Source organism: Cheilinus undulatus, linkage group 20 (genome assembly GCF_018320785.1).
Source record: "Cheilinus undulatus linkage group 20, ASM1832078v1, whole genome shotgun sequence".
NCBI classification, from domain to species: Eukaryota; Metazoa; Chordata; class Actinopteri; order Labriformes; family Labridae; genus Cheilinus; species Cheilinus undulatus.
The window spans coordinates 38,341,873-38,364,727 of record NC_054884.1 but is presented as its reverse complement, the minus strand read 5'-3'; the positions used below and the strand labels follow the sequence as shown (position 1 = coordinate 38,364,727).

At 39.4% G+C, this 22,855-nt stretch overlaps 2 protein-coding genes across 3 annotated transcripts; one reads left to right on the top strand and one right to left on the bottom strand.

Moving 5' to 3' along the window:
• Nucleotides 1-1,592: 1,592 nt before the first annotated feature.
• Nucleotides 1,593-12,345, top strand: LOC121528649 (gastrula zinc finger protein XlCGF57.1-like). The gene is made up of 3 exons (XM_041816183.1): nt 1,593-2,015; nt 6,051-6,239; nt 9,412-12,345. The coding sequence occupies exons 1-3, from the start codon at nt 1,862-1,864 to the stop codon at nt 10,728-10,730; spliced, it is 1,662 nt and encodes a 553-aa protein (XP_041672117.1). The 5' UTR covers nt 1,593-1,861; the 3' UTR covers nt 10,731-12,345.
• A 3,310-nt stretch (nt 12,346-15,655) lies between these two features.
• Nucleotides 15,656-22,755, bottom strand: LOC121528640 (gastrula zinc finger protein XlCGF57.1-like). Of its 2 annotated transcripts, XM_041816162.1 has the most exons (4): nt 22,254-22,755; nt 19,746-19,934; nt 19,136-19,318; nt 15,656-17,466 (listed from the first exon to the last, which is right to left on the bottom strand). In XM_041816162.1, the coding sequence occupies exons 1-4, from the start codon at nt 22,420-22,422 to the stop codon at nt 16,061-16,063; spliced, it is 1,947 nt and encodes a 648-aa protein (XP_041672096.1). In that variant the 5' UTR covers nt 22,423-22,755; the 3' UTR covers nt 15,656-16,060. The 2 variants fall into 2 exon arrangements, with proteins under 2 accessions (XP_041672096.1, XP_041672097.1); XM_041816163.1 differs by lacking the exon at nt 15,656-17,466 and having other exon boundaries at nt 19,227-19,318; nt 19,718-19,934.
• Between the last annotated feature and the right edge of the window lie 100 nt (nt 22,756-22,855).

Below are 22,855 nucleotides of genomic sequence, written 5' to 3'. Positions count from 1 at the left end.
GCTAAATTTCAGTTTGTTTAAGATTTACAGGATAAAACTATGGTAAACCAGCTCCAATTGTGTCAGACACTGGCACAGTTTTGGCTTATTAACGTTTAGATTCCAGAAGTTTTTCACGGTCATTGATTCACACTTTTCTAGCGATTTGCATCCAAATGTTCAGTATTTGTTATAATGATGATGATGGCTACTCGAGAAGCCCAGGTGCCTACATGAGTGCCGTTAGGCGTGACCTTTGTGATGTGCACATCACATCAGATGGGAATATTTTGTTTTTATGTGGGAAGGTCAACGCCTGCTTTCCCCTGAATGTGTTCAGCTGCTCACTAATATGCCTCCTCCAAAGACTTCAGAGAACTTTGGTCTTCCTTGGTATTTGCTGCCACTGGATTTTTGCATTTGCTGCAATGAACTCTGTTTTGTGTGCTGTCATACTAAAGGATGCTCCATGTTTTGTCAAATGAAGTGAAAGCATATTCAAGGCTTTTCAGGACTCAAAGACTGCTCCTTGTTTCGGCCTCTGCCTCAGGCTTTCCTGGCTACTTGCTGAAGTTTCATCTCTATGACTGTGAGAGGGATGGACTTGTGTCAGGTGTTTTGCTGCAGAAACATGGGTCACACTATCAGCCAGTAGCGTATTTATCAAATAAGTGGTTTCATTTCAATTCAGACATAAAAGTTCTTCGGACAATCATGTAATGATCCATGCGGACAATAATTTGAAAATTTTCTGAACATGTGGCAGGTCTCTCAGAATTTTTTGTTGCGTAATCCAGGCCTACAGCTTTGAGAATTCCTTTATGATTTCTAGGGGTGGGTGTTTACATCTGTGGCACCTGTTGGACATCATTAGCACAAAAGGTTCCCTGGCAGTGAAGACACACAGGTGAGAAGCTTCACTCCTGCAGCATCTGGGGACAACTTTGAGAAACAGAATTTGAGAGAACAGAAAACTCCAGCAACACTTGTAGTTTAAGGAACAACTTTATTAGACTGACGTGTTTCGGCATGTAGCCTTCATCAGGGTCATCCATGACAATCAGGATACAATAGTCTAATTAACATATTCTTGTACACATATTTTTACTTTTTTAATCAAATGTATGCAAGTTTTAGGCTCCAACAGTAGGATCAGTCCCTATATCGCAGCCAGCCACAAGGGGGCGACTGAGATATTTTAGCTAAATAAACTGTGGCTGTCATGTTGACTGTGCTGTGTAGTGATAAATGAAAAACCCAAGCAGGAAAATTGCACTCCCAAACCACCTGAAGCTGAAAGCTTCCATAGAAAGTGGCAGTTTTTTTTTTTATCAAGAATAAACAGATAAATATAATTTTAACAAATGTTATATTTGGTAATAATGGCTTACAGGTAGATATCTGACTTTGGAGTCGTTTTAATAGCCGTTTTTTTTCTCCGCACGTATTTTGAACTTGAGCATGATCACTCAAAATATACTTAAGTAAAAGTAAAAGAAGTGATTTTAAAAACTACTCAAAAAAGTTGAGTACACAAAAAGCTTCTCAATTACAGTAATTTGAGTAAATGTATTTAGTTACTTTCCACCACTGATCATATGTTATGATATTGCTAAAGTTGGCAGGTCAAATGAAGCCAAACTGGTCCTCAAATAAAGGGCCGTTTGGGAGCCGGGGTCGGGCCCTTTTTACTGAACTGTGCCAAATGATCCGGACCACTGAAAAGAGCCGGAATCTCCCTCACTACTGTAGAGGGCAGCAGTGCGCCTTGGTTGAGTCTGGTCTGCCGGGAATTCAGAAGAAGAGGAAGAATTGGGGAAAGCGCCATTTTTACAGTCCATGGACAACTCCGAAGAACTTTACAGCTGAATAAAGAACAAGAATGTTATCTTTGGAGAAGTTTAGAGATGTCAACGAGCGGCCAACTGCTGCAGCTGAGGAAATATGTGACGATGCTACAAGAGCTGCCGTCGAGGACGAGGCAGAGATCAACCGTCAGCGCAGAATGCTGCCTTACATCCTCTTACACAGAATAGGTGAGGAAATACGATTTTAGCTTTGTATTTGTGATCAGAGATGCCGATATTAAGACGAGTTATGGGACCCATATGTGAAATAAACAAATAATAACTGATATTTGTAGACTGAGTCGTCATGGGCTATGGTTAACTTGTATCCTGTTGAAAGGGAATGGATCAAACCAAGGGCGTAGGAATGAGTTTAACATTGGGGGGAAACATATTGGAAACCTGACAGATCCGTAAATAGTTTGAGCAGAAACATTTCATAAATTAACTACACTGCAAAACATTCACAAAATGCTATGTTATCTTTTACTCTTCTTCTTTTTTTTCAGATGTTTCTTTGAAAAATAGTGCTGTGCACACCGTGCTTAACAAATTTACTAGACCACCCTAACCCTAACTAAAGTAAGGTTTATGCCAAAGCTGCCCTAAATTAACAGCATTGGTAATTACCAAAATCATTTTTTATGTTTCTGCAATGGTTAATACACCAATATGTAGAAACTCTTTAACCGAAATGATATTTTTAATGCTAAATTATAATTATTAGTTATCCATGAATTTTCAAATTTACTGATTTACAAAAAAAATGAAAAAAAAAAATAGTAAAGCACATTAATATTTCTTGATTAATATGTCCATTTGTAGTTATTCACTTGCATTCCTGAAGAGAAAAATGAGTTTTAGTGGTTGAATGTTATGCTTGATTCATTTCTGACTTCTCAGAGAAGCCCAGTGAGCCGGCTCAAATTTGGGGAATTCAGTTTGAAATCCCTCATTCCTGTTCAAAACTGAAAATTAAAGAGTCCGCATTAAAGCACTTCATGATGCTGGATGGTCTTTGAGCCAAATATGACAGGTGGTGTAATACATTTGTTAAGCACTGTACTTTGTTGTACAGCTCTGTTAAAGCAGCGTGGGTAGTGTAATGTAGAGACAGCAGGGCATATCGTGGGTCTAAAAGCTCATTAAGACAACAAAAACCCAAATACTCCACCACGGAGATGGGCTGGTTGTCCAACGCGATGAATTCGACCACCTTTTCTGTTATCTTTTTTGTCTTATTGCTCTCTTGAGGATACTTGTCTTTCCTCTTAAAGTCCAGAGTTTGTTGCTTTGGTGTGTCTGCCTTCACTGTTGCTTTTGTGAAGTGTATTCTGCTGAGTGTTTTGATTGGAGATGACGGATCAAATTTGTAGAGTTAAACGCAGCTCTCCTGCTACCACCTTGTGAAACAGTCGTGTTACAGATGCTGCAAGAGGCCATTGGACTGTTTTCGCTCTCAGTTCAGATTTTTTTAACACATGAAAGCTAGTGCTGCTACCGCTACTGGTGCATTTACTTCCTGTCGTAAATTGTGCTCCATTTACGGCAACTGACGTAAATGATTGGCTGGGCTGATCGGATCAAATTGCCAGTCACCAATCAATTAAAAATGCTTAATATTGGCTCCGATCCAATACATGTGATCGGGATCGAGACATCCCTGCTGATTTGCTTTTAGTTCATGTCCCCTTGAAAGAACTGATGTACATGTTATAACAGTTTTATCTTAAAATGACATTACATCACAGAGCCTGTGAGACTCAATAGCAGTATCAATAAGTTGAAATTTTATTAATTTTCAGGTATTTCAAAAACACAAAATCCGGTCCATAAGGACCCAGGATTTGATCCCCATCTATACAAACAGGTTAGCCAATCGGTGCGCTGTGGAGAGAGTAAACTCCTCTCACAGCGACCCTCAGCTGTACCATTTTTTATTATTATTGGTAGTATTTAACAAAGACTGAATGAAAAGTCAGTCTCTCCCCTCAGCAAACTTGGGTGGCACAGTGAAACTAAACGGAGCTGACCTCCTTTTTACAAGAAATGGGAGTTTGCAAAATTTAAAATCAGAGAAATGTCTGTTATTCTGGTACTTGAGGAGATTGTGGACAGGCCAGGGGGACATTTTTTTGTTGGAAAAGCCTGAAAATAATTATTTTTGTGTAATATGTCCCCTTTAATTGATGGAGTAGAATCCAGTGACCAAAAGATCTTTGAGAAGGAAGCTTTTACCTTCTACAGTAGGCTTTATTCATCTACATACTCTGTCACTGGATCTTCAAACTTTAATTAAAAAACAAAAATAAAACTCCATTCCTAAAACTGATTCTGTTTTCAGAGAAACTTGTGAGGCTGATTTAACAAATCCATGAATTAGATAACATCATCCCAAAATTAGCATCTAACAAGTCTCCTGGCGCAGATGGGCTTACTGCTAATATTTACAATTTTTTTCTGGAAAGATACAAGAAAGTTTTTTTTTTAATTTAAAGCAATGCAGGAATGTTTTGAATCCTTAACATATTTTACGGATTATATACTTTGGTTAAAACCAGTCAAACAGAAAAAGCCTAAAAAAGGTTTTGATATTGTATCTATGCTCCTCTTGTTCGTCCGTCATGTTAGAGAGTAGCAACCACAATGCATGATGGTAAATATTGCTGGGCAAGTGACAACCGACAATAAAGCCAATGTAGATTATGTTTGAATACAACTCCAGAAGTAAAACTACCACTGTTTGTCTTAACCAATCAAACCAGGACATTTTTCATGCCCCAGAATTGGGTGTAGGTGCCAGTCAATATGGTTTTGTCAAAGACTAAAACTACAGATGTTTTCTCTCTGTTTTTATTTTATTGTAGTTAGTTTTATAAATGCACTATGTAGTTTTAGTTAGTTTTACATAGTTTTTATTTAGTTTCAGTCAACTAAAATGATTTTTTATTGACAGTGTTAGTTGTTTAGTTAGTTTTAGTTAACTTTAATAACCTTGACACAGGTTTGTCCAATTCTTTCTACAGTCTAGTGACCATCTGTTGTTCGCTACTTTTCACAATGCATTGTGGGATAGAATGAGTGCACTATAAAGTGAATAACAATGCTCACTCAGAATTCGGACACCTCTTCAAAAAGTTTATTCACTCTATAGTGAATAGGGAGTTATTTCAGACTAGGGCTGCAACGATTCGTCGACACAATCGTTTGTGTCGACTATAAAAATTTGTCGACACGGGAATTCAAGTGTCGACGCATCGTATTATTGTTCTTTATATTGGTAAAATCTAGTACCGGCCGGTAAGGACTCATCTGTACTTGCAGTTCACTATAGGAAGTGGTAGGGCCAGTATCGCTCCCACTGTTTACATCATTCACAGAAACTGAGAAGAAGAAGAAGTTAAGCATGGCTGAAAGCACGGAGGACATACCAAAAAGCCGACCCAGAGCTTCTAAAGTTTGGGAACATTTTACAGAAAACAAATTGGCGAAACAAGTCAACTGCAAACTGTGTCAAGTCAAACTCTCGTACCATGGCAGCACTACGACAAGGCACGAACACCTGAAAACGTAAACACACTGTAGCTGCCGCGTCTTCAAATACCGTGAGTGGGCAAGATCTTTCAGATCTTTTGCATTTAGTTACTAAGCCCTCTGTGCTTCAGGCACAAGGATTAATTCCAGTAGCCTGCTTGTAACGTTGGTGCCGTACGTTAATCAGTTGGAAAACCATCTTTAATATTTGTTAGGGTAACGTTTTTTTCAGTAATGCTATTTAGTGTGCAATTTACTTTAGTTATCAGTTAATACTTTTATATTAGAGGAAAAACAAACCTTGACGATGTAGCAACTTGACATGTCATGTCAGTTTGTTAAACCTTTAAGTTTTGACAGGTGTGCATGCATAAGAAGGCGAGGTAAAACGGGGATCCAAAATAGTATGCGAACTAGCCACGATTAGTCGACCAATCGCAAAAATAATCGCCAGATTAGTCGACATAAAAAAATAATCATTTGTTGCAGCCCTATTTCAGACACAGCCATTGTCATAGATATCGATACATAGATGCTGCCTGGACTGCTGGCTAAAATAACAAAGAATGTGTCATTGATATCATGTGGTATTGAATAGGTATAAAACATTTTGGCTGAAAAAAACAGTTGTACACTGGCACTAATGACATGTTTCCTCCCCCTGACTTTGATTTGTTTTTGTATCTCCAGATGTCCCACAGCAACATGTGTGTAAGCAGGAGGAGGAGGAGCTGCAGCTCTGTCACCAGGAGAGGAAGTCCAGTCTGGACCAGGAGGAGCCAGAGCCTCCACAGATGAAAGAGGAGCAGGAGGGAGAGCAGCTCAAACAGGAGGAGACGGACACGTCAGCGTTGAATTTTCACATTCTTCCTCACACAGGTACGAAGCCGTACACCTGTGGTACCTGTAGAACACAAAATTCACCAAAAATGTAATTTGGATATGCTCTCAAAAATCCGTACAGGTGAAAAACCACATATCTTGGTTCCATGTCTGCACACATTCATCTTGTTATAATTTTTTTCAGTCATAGCGCCACCCAGTGGGGACAGGGAGTGTCAGGTTGATAGTGCCAGGCTGATAGGTCAAGCCGCTGTTTAAAGTCCTTTGAAGATATTTACATTAAATTTGTGTCAGGAAGCCCTTAAGAAGTGGATTTATGTCTAAAATTCTGGGACTTTTTGTTAGAAGACGTGGCCTCTACAGGGCGATATACAAAAAAGTCGCCTTTTGTCTTGGCATCAGTCATAACTCTGGTATACATCCTTGTATCTGAGACAAATTTCATGGGCTTGATAACAGTCCCACCCAGAAAATGATCTAATTTGATATTTTGATAAATTGCACAGCACCACCCTCTGGCAAGAGGAAGTCACTACGCCCTGAATTTTCAATTCGTTTATGGATGGACAAATGCTGAAATTTGCTCTGGCAGTGCCCAAGGAGTTGGCCTTACACATATTCTATGGTCAAATATCTACATCAAAAGGCATGGCCATACTGATATTTTGTTTGCCAAACAGGAAGTAGAATTTTCAAATGCTTCTAGCACTTGTAGATCACTGAAACTTGGCAAAAAAAATTCCCAATGACATGCTGAGAAGACAGATGTTCATTTTTTAGTTGGGTGTGGCCTATTGGCTAAATGGCGCCCCCATAAGTTTTCAAAAATTCAGCCTCCTCAGCAGGTTTAACCTATACATTTGTGGGCAGATGTGTCATGTCAGGAAGCACAAAAAAGCCTCTTGGACCCATGTCATAAATAAGACTGGAAGTTGGCCATTTTGATTTTTTTTTTGTAAAACAGCATATTTTAGGGGTCATATTTGTACAAACTTGTCTGAGGACGTTCATCCAAACAGCTTCATCTTTGGTGTAGAGAAAGAACAGATGTCTTGGGTGAAAAGTTGTTTACAACTTTCTCATGAGTCAAAAGGCGTGGCCACGACGGCCCCTCAAATTTAAATGCTTCATCATGTGATAAAAGTGGCTGGTCCTCAGTAAAATATTCCATTTATTAGAAGATTGGCCAAATCCTGCTGAAAGTAGCCCAGGCACATCTCTCATGGTTGATATTATTCAAATTTGAAGGTCAAGAGTCCTTATCTAAAACGGTGTGGCCATGACAAGTTATCATTGCCATGTAACAGGAAGTAGAGTTATCTGGTGCTTACAAAACTTGCAAAGCCATGAAACTGGACACAAAAATGCTCAGTAACAAAACGAGATGATTGATATTAACATTGTTGGTGGGCGTGGCTCAGTGGCGCCCCTTACAATATTGCAATAATTCAGCCCCACAGCAGGTTTAACCTAGGATTCTGAAAATTCTTGAGCTTATGTATCATTTTAAGATCTACAAAAAAGCCTTTTGGACCTATGCATGTCACAAACAGGAAGTCCGCATTTTGATTTCTGTGGTCAAAAAGCAATATATCGCAGAGGTCACAATTTTCAAAATGCCTCTTGGGGCATTCTTCCGAACACCTCCAAGTTCTGTGCGTTATAAGAAGACTTGTCATAGTTGAACGTTTTTTACCTACTTTTTCATCACTGAAAGGTCGTGGCCATGGCGAATTTTTCATCCCCAAGAAACTGGAAGTAGTATTTTCATGGACTTTAAACACTTGTACAGCCATGACACAGGACACAAAAATACTCAGTAGCAAATCGACATAATTGATGTTAACATTGTTGGTGGGCGTGGCTCATTGACTCAGTGGCGCCCCCTACAATATTTCAATAATTCAGCCCCTGCAGCAGGTTTAACCTAGGATTCTGAAAATTCTTGAGCTTGAATACAGTATCAAGATTTACAAAGATCTTTATGGCCCCATGCCATATCATAAACAGGAAGTCCACCATTTTTGTTTCTGTGTTAAAAAAGCAGCATATTACAGAGGCCATATTTCTACAAATACCTCTTCGGGAATTTGTAGGGTTAGAAGAGCTGGACTGAACTTAAACCACTTTCTATGAAGCAAAACTGGACAAAAATGTCTTTTGGTTTTCGTAAAAAAAAAAAAAACTAAAATCATGATGGGTAGCAATGACTAAAATGTAAGTGAGACTAATGAACATCTAGGATAATATCACTGTGGAAAGATCAGATATCAACCAACATGTGTCCGGATTTTCAAAACATCACACTGTAATGTTCTGAATAGACATGCAAACTACCTTAGGTGTTTCCCAGATCAAAGAAAAGACACAAAGCAAGTTAGCAAAAAGATGCATATATCCATTCTGACAGCAACAGAATTTAAAATTGGAACTAAATAAGTTATTCTGAAACTCATAGTTTTCTTTGCAAAAATGGTTGCATGCTACTTGGTGGTGACTGTTACAAAAGGCTTAAATAAAACATTAAATAAATACATTCAGCTGTGCCAGGTGTCCTAAAAAAGCCTAAGACATGCCAACAAAACATGCGACAACACATGCTGCCTGAGTGGTACAATGGTGTCAAATACTCCTCTTAGACCAATAAGCAGTCAGCCAACGTTACTTCTCACAAATTCAATGACCATATCTTTATGCCAGCAATGTATATCCTTGTTCTAATTTCCCCCATTGGAAACAAAAAGAAATCCCTGCATGATTTAAATTATTTACTTCACACCACATTTTCACTGTGTGCTCTAACTTGATATTTTGTAAGACACATGAGGTCACAGCTGTTTCACAGTTCACTTTTTTGACAGAAATCACAGCCACAACCTGGCATGAGCCAAGACCTGAAGTGCGTGAATGTGCAAGGGCGTTATTGCTTCTTGCAGCTTTAATTTCTGCTTGTGTTTTTACTAATCATCTGCACAGTGGAGAAACATTCTAAACTTGTAATGCCCATGGACTATGGTTCAGCAGGTACAGTCGGACATCTTGCAATCTGAAGGTTGTGGGTTTGAGCCTCAGCAGTCACTGAACCCCGGTCTATGTGATAACATCTAAACTTACTTAAGACCCTTAGGCTCTAACAATCAGTTGCACGATACATATTGGTACTATGTTTTTCCTCTACCTTCACTTTGGTTTGTTTTTGTATCTCCAGACGTCCCACAGCAACATGTGTGTAAGGAGGAGGAGGATGAGCAGCAGCTCTGTCACCAAGAGAGGAAGTCCAGTCTGGACCAGGAGGATCCAGAGCCTCCACAGATGAAAGAGGAGCAGGAGGGAGAGCAGCTCAAACAGGAGGAGACGGACACATTGATAATGACTCCTACTCAGGAGGAAAGTGAGCACAGAGAAGCTGATGGACAACATGAACACCAGCTCCTTTCTCACAACTCTCATGTTGCTGAGAATCAAGATCCCAAAGAGAACAAGCAGAAAGACTCAGAGATAACTGGAAAATCAAAACAAAGACAAGAGCGAGACAGAAAACACACAGATGAGAGGCTGTTTTCATGTGAAGTATGTGGAAAATGGTTTAAACATAAAAAGACTTTGAGACAACACATGTTGGCACACACAGGTGAGAGTTGTCACTCCTGTAACACCTGTGGAAAAGAATATTTTAAGAAATATTGTTTGATTAGGCACATTCTCACTCACACAGATGAGAAGCCTTACTCCTGCAGGACCTGTGGAAGAGGATTCAGTCAGAAATATCATTTGAATCAGCACATTCTTACTCACACAGGTACAAAGCCGTACACCTGTGGTACCTGTGGAAGATCATTCACACAAAAATTTCATTTGGATAGGCACTTAAAAGTCCATACAGATGAAAAACCACATACCTGTACAATTTGCAATAAGTCTTTCAGACAACAAAGTGATTTAACAATCCACATGAGAACACACACAGGTGAAAAACCTTACTCCTGCAGCACCTGTGGAAGAAGATTCTGCCAGAAATCAAATTTGAATAAGCACATTAAAAGTCACACAGGTACAAAGCCGTATACCTGTGGTACCTGTGGAAAATCATTTACACAGAAATTTCATTTGGATAGGCACTTAAAAATCCATACAGGTGAAAAACCACATACCTGCACAATGTGCAACAAATCTTTCAGACATGAAGGTGATTTGACAGCCCACATGAGAACACACGCAGGTGAGAGGCCTTACTCCTGCAGCACCTGTGGAAAAAGATTCTGTGAGAGATCATATTTGAATCGGCATATTCTTACTCACACTGGTACAAAGCCGTACACCTGCGGTACCTGTGGAAGATCATTCACACTGAAATCTAATTTGGATAGGCACTTAAAGATCCATACAGGTGAAAAACCACATACCTGCACAATGTGCAACAAATCTTTTAGACAACAAAGTGATTTGACAGCCCACATGAGAAGACACACAGGTGAAAAGCCTTCTGCAGCACGTGTGGAAAAAGATTCAGTTGGAAATCAGACATGAATCATCACATTCTTTCTCACACAGGTACAAAGCCGCACATCTGTGGTATCTGTGGAAGATCATTCAAACAAAAAAAGTTCTTTGGACAACCACTTAAAGATCCATACAGACAATAAAGGTTAAACGTCCTAAACATGTTTCAAGTCTCTCAGAACTGGTGCTGACTTGATGGTTCATGAGAGAAGAACTGACACTGCTGAGAAGCTGTACCTTTGATATCTGAGATCTGCTAGAAAAGGGACTTTAGCTGCGTTTCCATCAGGGGTCCAGTTTGATTGAGTATGGTTTGGTTTGGTTTAGTATGCAAAACAACAAAATAGTTTGCGTTTCCAAGGACACGCGTCTCCTCATTTGATGGGCGGGCTGTAAAGGCTTTGAATGTAAAATCTCATGGGGCACGAGTCTGGTGGTCCAGCTGAGTTGTAGAAAGGATGAATGACAGAAATCAGTGGGGAATAAGCAGGAAACTGCTTTATTTCAGGTGCAAGTGCTTTTTAAAGAAATAGCTACATCTTAAGTGGTGAGGATCTGTACTCACCACTGTGAGTACAGATCCTCAACTGATGGAATATGTGTAGAAACATTTTTAGTCGTAGCGATATGTTAATATGCAAATATATCTAGTCTATAACAGATTATACAACAATATAAAAATTTAGAGCTATACCATAAATATTTTTTCACATTGAAAATAAACCAAAGGTTTAACTGGTGTTAAAATCAGACTAGATTAAGTCAGAAATCCTGGGTGTGCTGATCATGTTATAAAACAGGCTGCAACCCTCCGTTTTACGAGTATGTACAATAGCAACAGACAGATGTTTTCACAAGTTACCTAAAGTAAAGTGTAGATGAATAACTAGTTACAAAACAGAGAATTAACTGATCTAAAGCTTCATTTTCACAAAACTTCAGCATTAATTTAGTTTCACTTCCAACGTGGATAGACCAGGCTGATGTGGGGGGGATTTGCTTGAATTGTTGATTTGTTTGATTGTTTTTAACGTTCTGTAAAGCAGATTGAGTTTACAACAGTATGAAATGTGCTGTGCAAATAAAGTTTACACCACTGCATCAAATGCTTTGCATTGCATTTGGTGATGTATGGCTTAGATGCAGCTGCTCAGCCATGGAAACTCATTCCATGAAGCTCTCTACACACTGTTCTTGAGCTAACCTGAAGGCCACATGAAGTTTGGAGGTCTGTAGCAATTGACTCTGCAGAAAGTCAGCAACCTCCGCACACTATGCCCTTCAGGATCAGCTGACCTCGCTTCGTCATTTAACGTGGCCTACCAGGTCTGTAGTCATCGACTCTGCAGAAAGTTGGTGACCTCCGTGCACTATGCGCCTCAACATCCACTGTCTGTCATTTTACATAGCCCACCACTTGGTGGCTGAGTTGCTGTCGTTCCCAATGGCTTCCACTTTGTTATAATACCACTGACAGTTGACTGTGGAATATTTAGGAGCCAGGACATTTCACCCCTGGACTTCTTGCACAGGTGGCATCCTATCACAGTACCACGCTGGAATTCACTGAGCTCTTGAGAGTGACCCATTCTTTCACAAATGTTTGTAGAAACAGTCTGCACGCCTAGGTGTTTGATTTTATACACTTGTGCCCATAGAAGTGATTGAAACACCTGATTTCAATTATTTGGATGGGTGAGTGAATACTTTAGGCAATATATTGTAGTTTGAAAAAACAAAACAAATTCTAAGTACTAAATATGTATGCCTTAGATATAGTGCAACAGATACATGATAAAAATGTGTATGAAATGAAATACAAATTTTGATCAAATTCCAAATCTGAATTTGCACCAAATCGATAGAATGGCTTTTATGTTTCAAACTTGGTACAGTTCATTAGGCGTCCCTAGGTGGGTTGTCTGGCTTTAATCACTAAAATCTGTTATTGTCCCTTACCCTACTTTGCCACATGTTCCTTTATAGATATGTTTTGTGATATCTTGCTTATGTGGTTTTGCCACAGGTTAAGATGCAAATACAGTTTTCACCTTATTCATGTAAAAGCTGAATTATTAAAATTTCTGAGCTAAACAAAAAGCATAAAGGGATTTTGCACTATTTTTCTTTACCTTTATAGTCAGATAAGTGTACTTTGTTTTTTCATGGTACTGCATATTCTGTTAGCTAATATGTATGTCAGTATACTGAGCATAATGTCTTACCCTCAGTGAAATGCTAGCTCTTCATTTAGTCTATGTGTAGCTATGTGTTAGGTTAAGATTTGCTTGTTTCTTCGGCTGTGTACGGCTGAGGAGAGCTTCGTTTTCATCGGGGAATATATATATAGGAGTCAGAATTTCATTACAGTACCTAATTAGGCCACAAAGTGGGGCCGTTGCTTTGTTTATGTTGTATGAACCAGAAAGTAGCTAGTGTGTGTCTCTCCCATAGACTGCAGAAAGAATTGGACAAAGGTCATGTCTATATTTAACTGCTCATGTATGACTAGTGAATGTAGCGCAGTGGGGACCTGGCTTTGTCTGGTCTATGTTCAGTGTTGTAAAATAAAGTGCTGTGTAGAAATCCCCATACTTTTGTCTTGTCACTTGTCTGAGCTAACGTGCTATCCTGGAGCTAATGCTAATGCTGCTAAGACCACCTAAAACCAGCAACCAACCATTACAATGGTATCTTAACTAAAAGTCACCTCACTTTGGAGCTGGTGTTTCAAAACCATTATAGGGTTCAGATGGTGAAATTTTCATTTGTGCCATTGTGTAAGCCCTTTTAAAAAATTTTTTTTGCTCATAGTCCATTTTTGATTGGCCTGCAGCAAATTCTAGACATAAAATGAAATATGTCCCACATGAGATGATGAAGCTTGTGCTCAACTGTATTGTACTTTTTAGTTTCACCACTAGGCCGTGCTACCATGTTGATTCTATAGACAAACATTTTGACAAGAATATATCTTGATTAATAATGTCCTGATAGATTACTGCAGCAAATGGCAGCACCAGTAGCATTTCAGGGGTGGATCCAGTGGTAATCAGGGCCAAACAGTGCCCCCAGAAATCTAATTGCCTCCCCCAAATCTTGAAAATGACTCTAGGGTTGCTTCTCATTACAACAGTTTGTTCATCCTCGCCTCCTCTCTCCTCGACTGACCGTTCTCCCTCCGCCATGATGAAGGATCTTCCATTTCCTTAAATTCACCTGGAGGAGGTGAGGAACGAGGAAGGAAGCAGCTCTGGGTTGAGCAGGGAAGCACTGGTGTATCCTCCACGGAAGTCTTTTTACCAAAGGTGCAACCTGATTGGTTTGGAGGATAGACTGGTGTTTCCTCGGTCTGAGCTCCTCCCGGAGCTGCTTCCTTCCTCCATCCTCACCTCCTCCAGGTGAGTTTAAGGAATTGGAAGATCCTTCATCAAGGCAGAGGGAGAACAATTTCCAGGTCAGTCGAGGGGAGAGGAGGCGAGGATGGACAAAACTTTGTAATGAGAAGCCCCCGGTCTATTTGCCTTGTCAGCCATTAACAAACCATTGAGGTGTATTCAATCGCTAAGTATGTATAAACTTAGATTGGATTGGTTTGACTTAAATAACTGTATATATTTCTGTATATGGCCCAAAGCAGAAAAAGTTAGGACACACCTGTAGTCGAGGAAGCACTTGTAATAAAACAATGATTTCAAACTTCCACTTCCTTTACTTGTTTCTTAAAGTAGTGTAATAATGCATTCATGCCTGTTTTTTTGTTTGATGATTTTAATGGGATAAAAACCACACAATACAGAATGAGAAAGTATGATACTAACCAACAGCATGACAAATATTAAGTAGTATACAATTTTCAACATGTAAATAAATCATACATCTTTAACTACGTGCATCAAAGAAAACAGACCCTTATTGAAAATCAGGTTATCAAATAACTAGTACAGTAGTGAACTGATCTGAACCAGACCACTTGGTCAAAACGCCCTCAAAGACTTTATAAACAACAGACAGCAGAATAACTCGCCTCAAGTGAAGCCATTAAAGAACTCACAATACTTTATTGTTACAACATGTAGTTAACACGCTAGTTCTGAAGGTCAAGTAATCTATTCTAAATAAAGTAATACATTTGTGCAAAAATACATGTTTTTCAATTTCACTGTCGTTAAAAATGCTAATCCTCAAAGCACATGCACAGTTTCTGTTTCTCTCCAACTTGTCAGCAAATAGCTGTGTACCAGCTGAAGGTAAAATACATCTGTGTCAATATGCATGAGCAGCCAGCTGAAATAACTAGTGACAGAACATTTACTGTGTGGAAAAATCTGTTAATGTTCAACTCTGTACAAAAAGGACAAGAAAAACATCAACATGAAGCAAAAGTTCAGAAGCTTATGTTGTAGAGTTCTCATTCAAACAGCTGTTTAATACTGTATAGCTCTGATCTAAGTTTGCTGTCACATTATTGAAATGAAGAACTGTATTTATTAAACTGCAGAGAATGAGCTGTACATAAAGCTGCATGAAGATGCACAGTGTAGCAAGTCACAAAAACATTTCAATCTTCAGTAAAGCAAAAGTACTCTAAATCCCAGATCAGACCAAAGATTTACAACCAGACAAGCTGAAACTGACAACACCATCAGCTGGTCTGACTGGAGCTGTTCTATCTGGTGGTGTCATAAATCTTTGGTCTGAACTGGGCTTCACGTCTTACTTTTTCACTATGTAATGCAGGGATATTTTTAATTGAAGGAATCTGGTGACATAAACATTTAATTCAACTTTATTTGCACAGCACATTCCATACTGTTGTAAACTCAATCTGCTTTACAGAACATTAAAAATAATCAAACAAATGAACAATTCAAGCAAATTAACCCCCCCCCCCCCCCCCCCACACACACACACAAAACCAAGGAGAACATAATTCAACTCAACTTTATTTGCACAGCACATTTCATACGGATGTAAACTCAATTCATTAGTTTATCCACTGTAGAGAACAGCCGGGGTTGTTATTTTATTTTTCATTGATAATTTTTGAGACATGCTGCTGTCTTGACATTTTACTTTCCTGATTGTGAGTGACAGGATCCTGGCTCTAGATGCACGGCAAAAGTTGAGAGTGGGGAACAACTGGCATTGGCGTGAGGACCCCGGGGGCGTCAATACAAGTAACAAGTAACTTTAACAGTAACATGACCTAACACTAGTCATGAAAAAGTAGAGGAGTCAAAGTCTCTTTTCTAGCAGATCTCAGATATCAAAGGTACAGCTTCTCAGCAGTGTCAGTTCTTCTCTCATGAACCATCAAGTCAGCACCTGAGAGACCTGCCACATGTTTTGGAAGTTTAACTGTTATTGTCTGCATGGATCTTTAAGTGGTAGTTTAAAGACCTTTTATTTGTGAATGATCTTCCACAGGTACCACAGGCATACAGCTTTGTACCTGTGTGAGTAAGAATGTGACGATTAAAATTTGATTTATGACTGAATCTTTTTCCACAGGTGCTGCAGGAGTAAGGCATCTCACCTGTGTGTGTCCTCATGTGGACTGTCAAATGACTTTTATGTCTGTAAGATTTGTTGCACATTGTGCAGGTGTGTCGTTTTTCCTGCGTATGGATTTTTAAGTGATTGTCCAAAGCACAAGTTGGTGGAGCTGCGTGAGTACGAATGTGCCGCTTCAAATGTACTTTCTGACTGAATCTCTTTTCACAGGTGCTGCAGGAGTAAAGTCTCTCGCCTGTGTGTCTTCTTATGTGGGCTATCAAATTATATTTAAGTCTAAAAGATTTGTTGCACAATGTGCAGGTATGTGGTTTTTCCCCTGTATGGATTTTTAAGTGTTCATCCAAAGTATATTTATATGTGAATGATCGTCCACAGGCACCACAGCTATAAGAATTTGTAGCTGTGTGAGTTTGAAGGTGATTATTCAAATTTGATTTCTGACTGAATCTTTTTCCACAGGTGCTGCAGGAGAAAGGCTTCTCACCAGTGTGTGTTAACATGTGGACTGTCAAATTACTTTTATGTCTATAAGATTTGTTGCACATTGTACAGGTGTGTGGTTTTTCATCTGTATGGATCTTTATGTGCCTGCCCAGAGACCTTGCATTTGTGAATGATCCTCCACAGGTACCACAGGTATGCGGCTTTGTACCTGTGTGAGTAAGAACGTGAAGATTCAGACCTGATTTCCAACTGAATCTTTTTCCACAGGTGGTGCATAAGTAAGGCTTCTCACCTGTGTGTATTCTCATGTGTTGTTTCAAATTAGGTTTATGTCTAAATCCTTTTCCACATTCTCTACATGAATACAGCCTCTCACCTGTGTGTGTCATCATGTGTTGTTTCAAATTCTTTCTATGTTTAAATCCTTTTCCACACACTTCACATGAATACAGACTCTCCCCTGTGTGTTTTCTGTCTCTCTCTTGTCTATGTTTTGATTTTCCAGTTATCTCTGAGTCTTTCTGCTTGTTCTCTTTGGGATCTTGATTCTCAGCAACATGAGAGTTGTGAGAAAGGAGCTGGTGTTCATGTTGTCCATCTGCTTCTCTGTGCTCACTTTCCTCCTGAGTAGGAGTCAACATCAACGTGTCAGTCTCCTCCTCTTTGAGCTGCTCTCCCTCCTGCTCCTCTTTCATCTGTGGAGTCTCTGGCTCCTCCTGGTCCAGACTGGACTTCCTCTCCTGGTGACAGAGCTGCTGTTCATCCTCCTCCTCCTTACACACATGTTGCTGTGGGACGTCTGGAGATACAAAAACAAAACAAAGTCAGGGGGAGGAAGTATGTCATTAGTGCCAGTATACAACTGTTTGTTCAGCAAAAATGTTTCTACCTTTCACTACCACATGATATCAATGAAACATTCTTTGTTATTTTAAGGACTGATCATGAAAATAGGACAAAGTTTTACATGTGAGTACACATGGTGATGTTTATTTCATAGAGAACCACTGCAACCTTACATTAGGTCAAGATTTTGGTATGAGAACCTGGGTTTTTCTTTGGATTGACTTACAGTCATCATCAGCTACGACTCCCCCTCTTGCATATGGCGGTCGCGTGGTGCAACCTCCCCATTGAAAGCAAGCAGACCAGGCGGCATCTATGTACTGATATCTATGAAATTGTCTATTTTGATTTCAGTTGCATAGTCAGTACCAGTTCTGGGAGATCTGCTACATGTTCAGTTTATGCATTATTGTCTGCATGGAACTTTAAGCGTCTGACCAGGAAATATTTACAGGTAAATGATCTCCCACAGGTTCCACAGGCGTACAGCTTTATACCTGTGTGAGTTTGAATATGTAGATTCAAATGTGATTTCTCACAGAATCCTTTCCTACAGATGCTGCAGGAGTAACCCCTAAAGATACGTCTCCTGTCATCTCAACAGGTAGAAAAGGCGGAAGTGTTGTGAATGACGGGAAAGAACACTTTAGGGACTTCTCTCCATGCTGCATGTTATCAAAGGAAGAAACTTGGCTTATCGCACCGTGTTTTTCATTTTTTCTTTAGAACTTTTCAGAAATCACTGACATCTTTCATGTGGATTTTTGTGCTTCTACCATGGGTCAGTAACCCTTTATAAGTAAATGTGCTTCCTCTTGCTCCTCAGACCTGTTGACAACGGGCTCTGCTACACCCCATTATGACGTCTTGGCGATGTAGTGAAAGGAAATATGGTCTGGCATCAATCTGGAGTATGTCATTCTGAAATCTAACCACATATTTTAATTTGGTTTCAGCGACACTCGATTCTGATTGGCTCTGGAAATTCCATCGGTGTCCATTAACTTCTGATATATGAACACCTTTGGACCTTCTCAAGTAGTTCTGGTCAGAAAATCTTTACACTGTTGCATATTAATGCGCGGCAACAGTTAAATGATAGGAGTAACTATGGCAACTTGGGCGGTCATATTTTTTAAGCGGGGAGTACAGCATTGCCAGCCGAAGGAGCCTGTGGGTTGGCATTAACCGACACTTAACTGACATAATAGAAATGTCAGACTCCAGGTTTAAAACCCAGTGACACAAGTTGGTCTTATCTCCTATTTTCAATGTTCGACATGTTCCCAGGTTCACCTTAACTCTGAGAGGTGAGTGTCACAAAAAACTCACTTCTCTCGAATTCTAATTTCTATAAACTATTGCCAGAAGATTCAAATAACATAAAACAAAAATGAAAAAGCCATTATTTCTTTGTAGAGCCCAAGGAAACGCTTCTGATATGCCAGCATGATAATTTCTGATAAATATTGTGTCTCTAATGGAGAATCAGCACCTGCCGGGAGTGGACAGCTCTGTCTCATTAACCCTTACTTGTTTCCAATTCTGATTGCATATTTAAAACCTTTTCCACATACGTTGCATGCATGCATACAGACTCTCACCTGCTTCTCTGTGCTCACCTTCCTCCTGAGTAGGAGTCATTATCAATATTTCCGTCTCCTCTTGTTTGATCCACTCTCCCTCCTGCTCCTCTTTCATCTGTGGAGGCTCTGGCTCCTCCTGGTCCAGACTGGACTTCCTCTCCTGGTGACAGAGCTGCCACTCATCCTCCTCTTCCTTACACACATGTTGCTGTGGGATGTCTGGAGATACAATAACAAAACAAAGTGAAGGTAGAGGAAAAACACAGTGCCCATATGTATTGTGAAACTGATTGTTAGAGCCAAAGTGTCTTGAAATCTCCCATACTGAGTATAAAAATCCTAGATCAGACCAAAGATTTACAACCAGACAAACTGAAACTGACAACACCATCAGCTAGTCTGACTGGAGCTGTTCTGTCTAATTGTGTCATGAATCTTTGGTCTAAACTGGGCTTCACATGTTACTTTCCTCACTATGTAATGCAGGAATGTTTTTAATGGCAGAAATCTGGTAACATGACAAGTAACTTTAACAGTAACATGACTGAACACTAGTCATGATAAAGTATGGATATTTAAGTGCATATCTAAATGACATTCTTGTGTGAATGATCTTACACAGGTACCACAGGTGTATGATTAGTACCAGTGTGAGTAAGAATGTAAAGATTCCAAGCTGATGTGTCAGTCTCCTCCTGTTTGATCCACTCTCCCTCCTGCTCCTCTTTCATCTGCGGAGGCTCTGGCTCCTCCTGGTCCAGACTGGACTTCCTCTCCTGGTGACAGAGCTGCTGCTCATCCTCCTGCTCCTTACACACATGTTGCTGTGGGACGTCTTGAGATACAAAAACAAAACAAAGTTAGGGGGAGGAAACATGTCATTAGTGCCAGTATACAGCAGTTTGTTCAACCAAAATGTTTCTACCTATTCAGCACCACATATCAATGACACATTCTTTGTAAATTTAAAGACTGATCATGAAAATAGGACAAAGTTTACATGTGAATACACGTTGCTGTTTGTTGTATAAAAAAGCACTGCGACCTTAAATTAAGGAAAGATTTTTGTATGAGAACCTGGGTTTTTCATTAGATCAGTTATCCTGGATCGTCAAACAAACTGCTTGAAAATTGATTAATTCTTCTTTGAGGTAAAATAGACCTACTGCCATCATTGACTTACATTCATCATCAGCGGCAACTCCCCCTCTTGCATATGGCGGTAGCGTGGGTGCAATCTCCCCAATGAAAGCCAGCAGTCCAGGTGGCACAAAAGAACTGATATCTATGACATCAGGGTTCTTGGCATAGGCGATATAGGCAGCTGCCTAGGGCACCATGCTGAGGGGGGCGCCATCATGAACCCTGAACATTTTGAATAGGTCCACTAATGTAATAGATCATCAATTCCTGCACTCCTCTAACCTCTGCAAAATTTAAATTCAGACCTGATCTTAACGCAGCCCTCTAACTTGGTTCTTTTAGTAGACCTCTTATGATCATTCTCCTTTAAAAAACTCCTGCAGGTACTCTTGAAATATATCTGTAATTAATTATACAGCATATTGTATGTATGTATGTATTGTATGTATGTATTTCTTTAATTTTGTGTAAAGTTTAGAGAAGCAGCTTTAAAATTGTGGTTATAAACATTATTCCATTGGATTTACTGAACTGGGGGGGTGGGGCTGAATGACATTGTGTATTTTGATTTCAGTGGTTTTAAGCATAGATATCTATAGAACGCTAGATACGTCGGCACGCTGTAGCAGCCAACTAAACGACATGCCTACGTGGCAGCCACCTTGGTCAGGGTAACTTTCCCTTTAAAGGCAATGCATATACATTGAAAATAAATTACAACTTGCTCATTTCTCAACCGATTTTCATGCGGTTTATTTTATTGTCAACATCAAAACATGTGCAATTAATACAGAACGACTGATTTAAAAAAAAAAAAAGTGGAGAAGGCTTTCTACCAATGTAGCCCTACAACTGTAGTTATTTTACTCTTTAAGTCCAGAGGCCAGGGAATCTTTTATGTTCTGCGATTATATATATAAATGTATAGGCTATACATAGATACATAGTTATATGTATAAAAATAGAAAGATAATATATATATATATATATATATACTAGTAGATAGAATAGAATAGAGTTTATTGCCATTTGTACAAGTTAGAAACAGGTACATTGAAATTGTTGTGCATGTCCCTGAGTAATTAGTAACACTTCACTACACCTTGGACTTATAAAACGCATATAACTATATATATATATATATATATATATATATATATATATATTATAACTATAATGTATATAACTTACATAACTACTAGTAGTAGTGGTAGTAGTAATATAATGTGATTACTAGGTAGCAGTGGTAGTACACCAACTACTACTGCTAATACTGGCACTGCTACTACAACTGGTAATACTTTTATAAATGCTGATACTACTTCTACGACTCTAACGGCTATTTATACTACTATTACTGCGTGTACTTTTAATATTACTACTACTGCTTGTACAACTATACTACAGCTACTATTAATCTTCTGGTATTTGGCTGTCAAGCTGCTAGCTCGCGTTAGTGTTTTGCTAGTAGCCAAGTAGTTACTGAACATCTCATAGACTGGAAGCTCTCAACAAAATTCAATAATGAAAAAAGAGCCAAAAACTATTTACCTATGAAAGGTTATTCCCAGTTTCCTTGTTTCAACCGTACGGCGTAGTGTGCAACCGCATGCAGCACAATTTGCAGTCATCCTTGTTTTAGTTTTCATGCCACCTACAACCATGGGATGCACTGACACTGCCCCCACTAGCTTAGCCTCGCCGTAGGCATGCAGCTCAAAGGGGCGTGTCATATCTACTTACTCATATGTATGGTTTCAACTCCTTTACCATAATGTTTTTCTACACGTGCACCACAAAAAGATGTGGAGGCTGGCTTGACCACAGTTTTGAAAAACTGTCGGTTGGATCCATTCCCCTTTCAACGTAATATATATGCTAACCTTAGCCCATTACGACTCAGTCTACAAATATCAGTTACTGTTTGTTTATTTAACAAATGACACCCATGTTTCGTCTTAATAACAGTATCTCTGAGCACAAATTCAAAGCTAAAATCGTATTTCCTCACCTATTCTGTATAAGAGGATGTGAGGCTTCCAAACGATATCCAGCATTCTGCGCTGACGGTCGATCTCTGCCTCGTCCTCGACGGCAGCTCTTGTAGCATCGTCACATATTTCCTCAGCTGCAGCAGTTGGTCGCTCGTTGACATCTCTGAACCGATCCAAAGAAAACATTCTGGCTCTTTACTCAGCTGTAAAGTTCCTTTGTGTTTTCCATCGACTGTGACGAGAATGGCGTTTCCCCTGCTTCTTCCTCGTCTCTAAATTTCCAGCAGACCAGACGCAACCAAGGCGCGCTGCTGCCCTCTACAGTGGTGATGGAGATTATGACTCTTTTCAGTGGTCCGGTTCATTTGAAAAGCCAACTCTTCGGCTCCCAAAACGGCTCTTCATTCGAGTAAAAGTTTGGCTTCATTTGACCTGACAGTTTAAGCAATATCATAACATATGATCAGCAGTGGAAAGAAAATATACATTTACTCAAATTACTGCAATCCAGTAGCTTTTTAATGTATGCTACTTCTACCTTCTGCAGAGTTTTTAAAATCCCTGAATTTACTTTACTTAAGTATATTTGAGAGAAATATTGTACCGATTTACTCAAGCA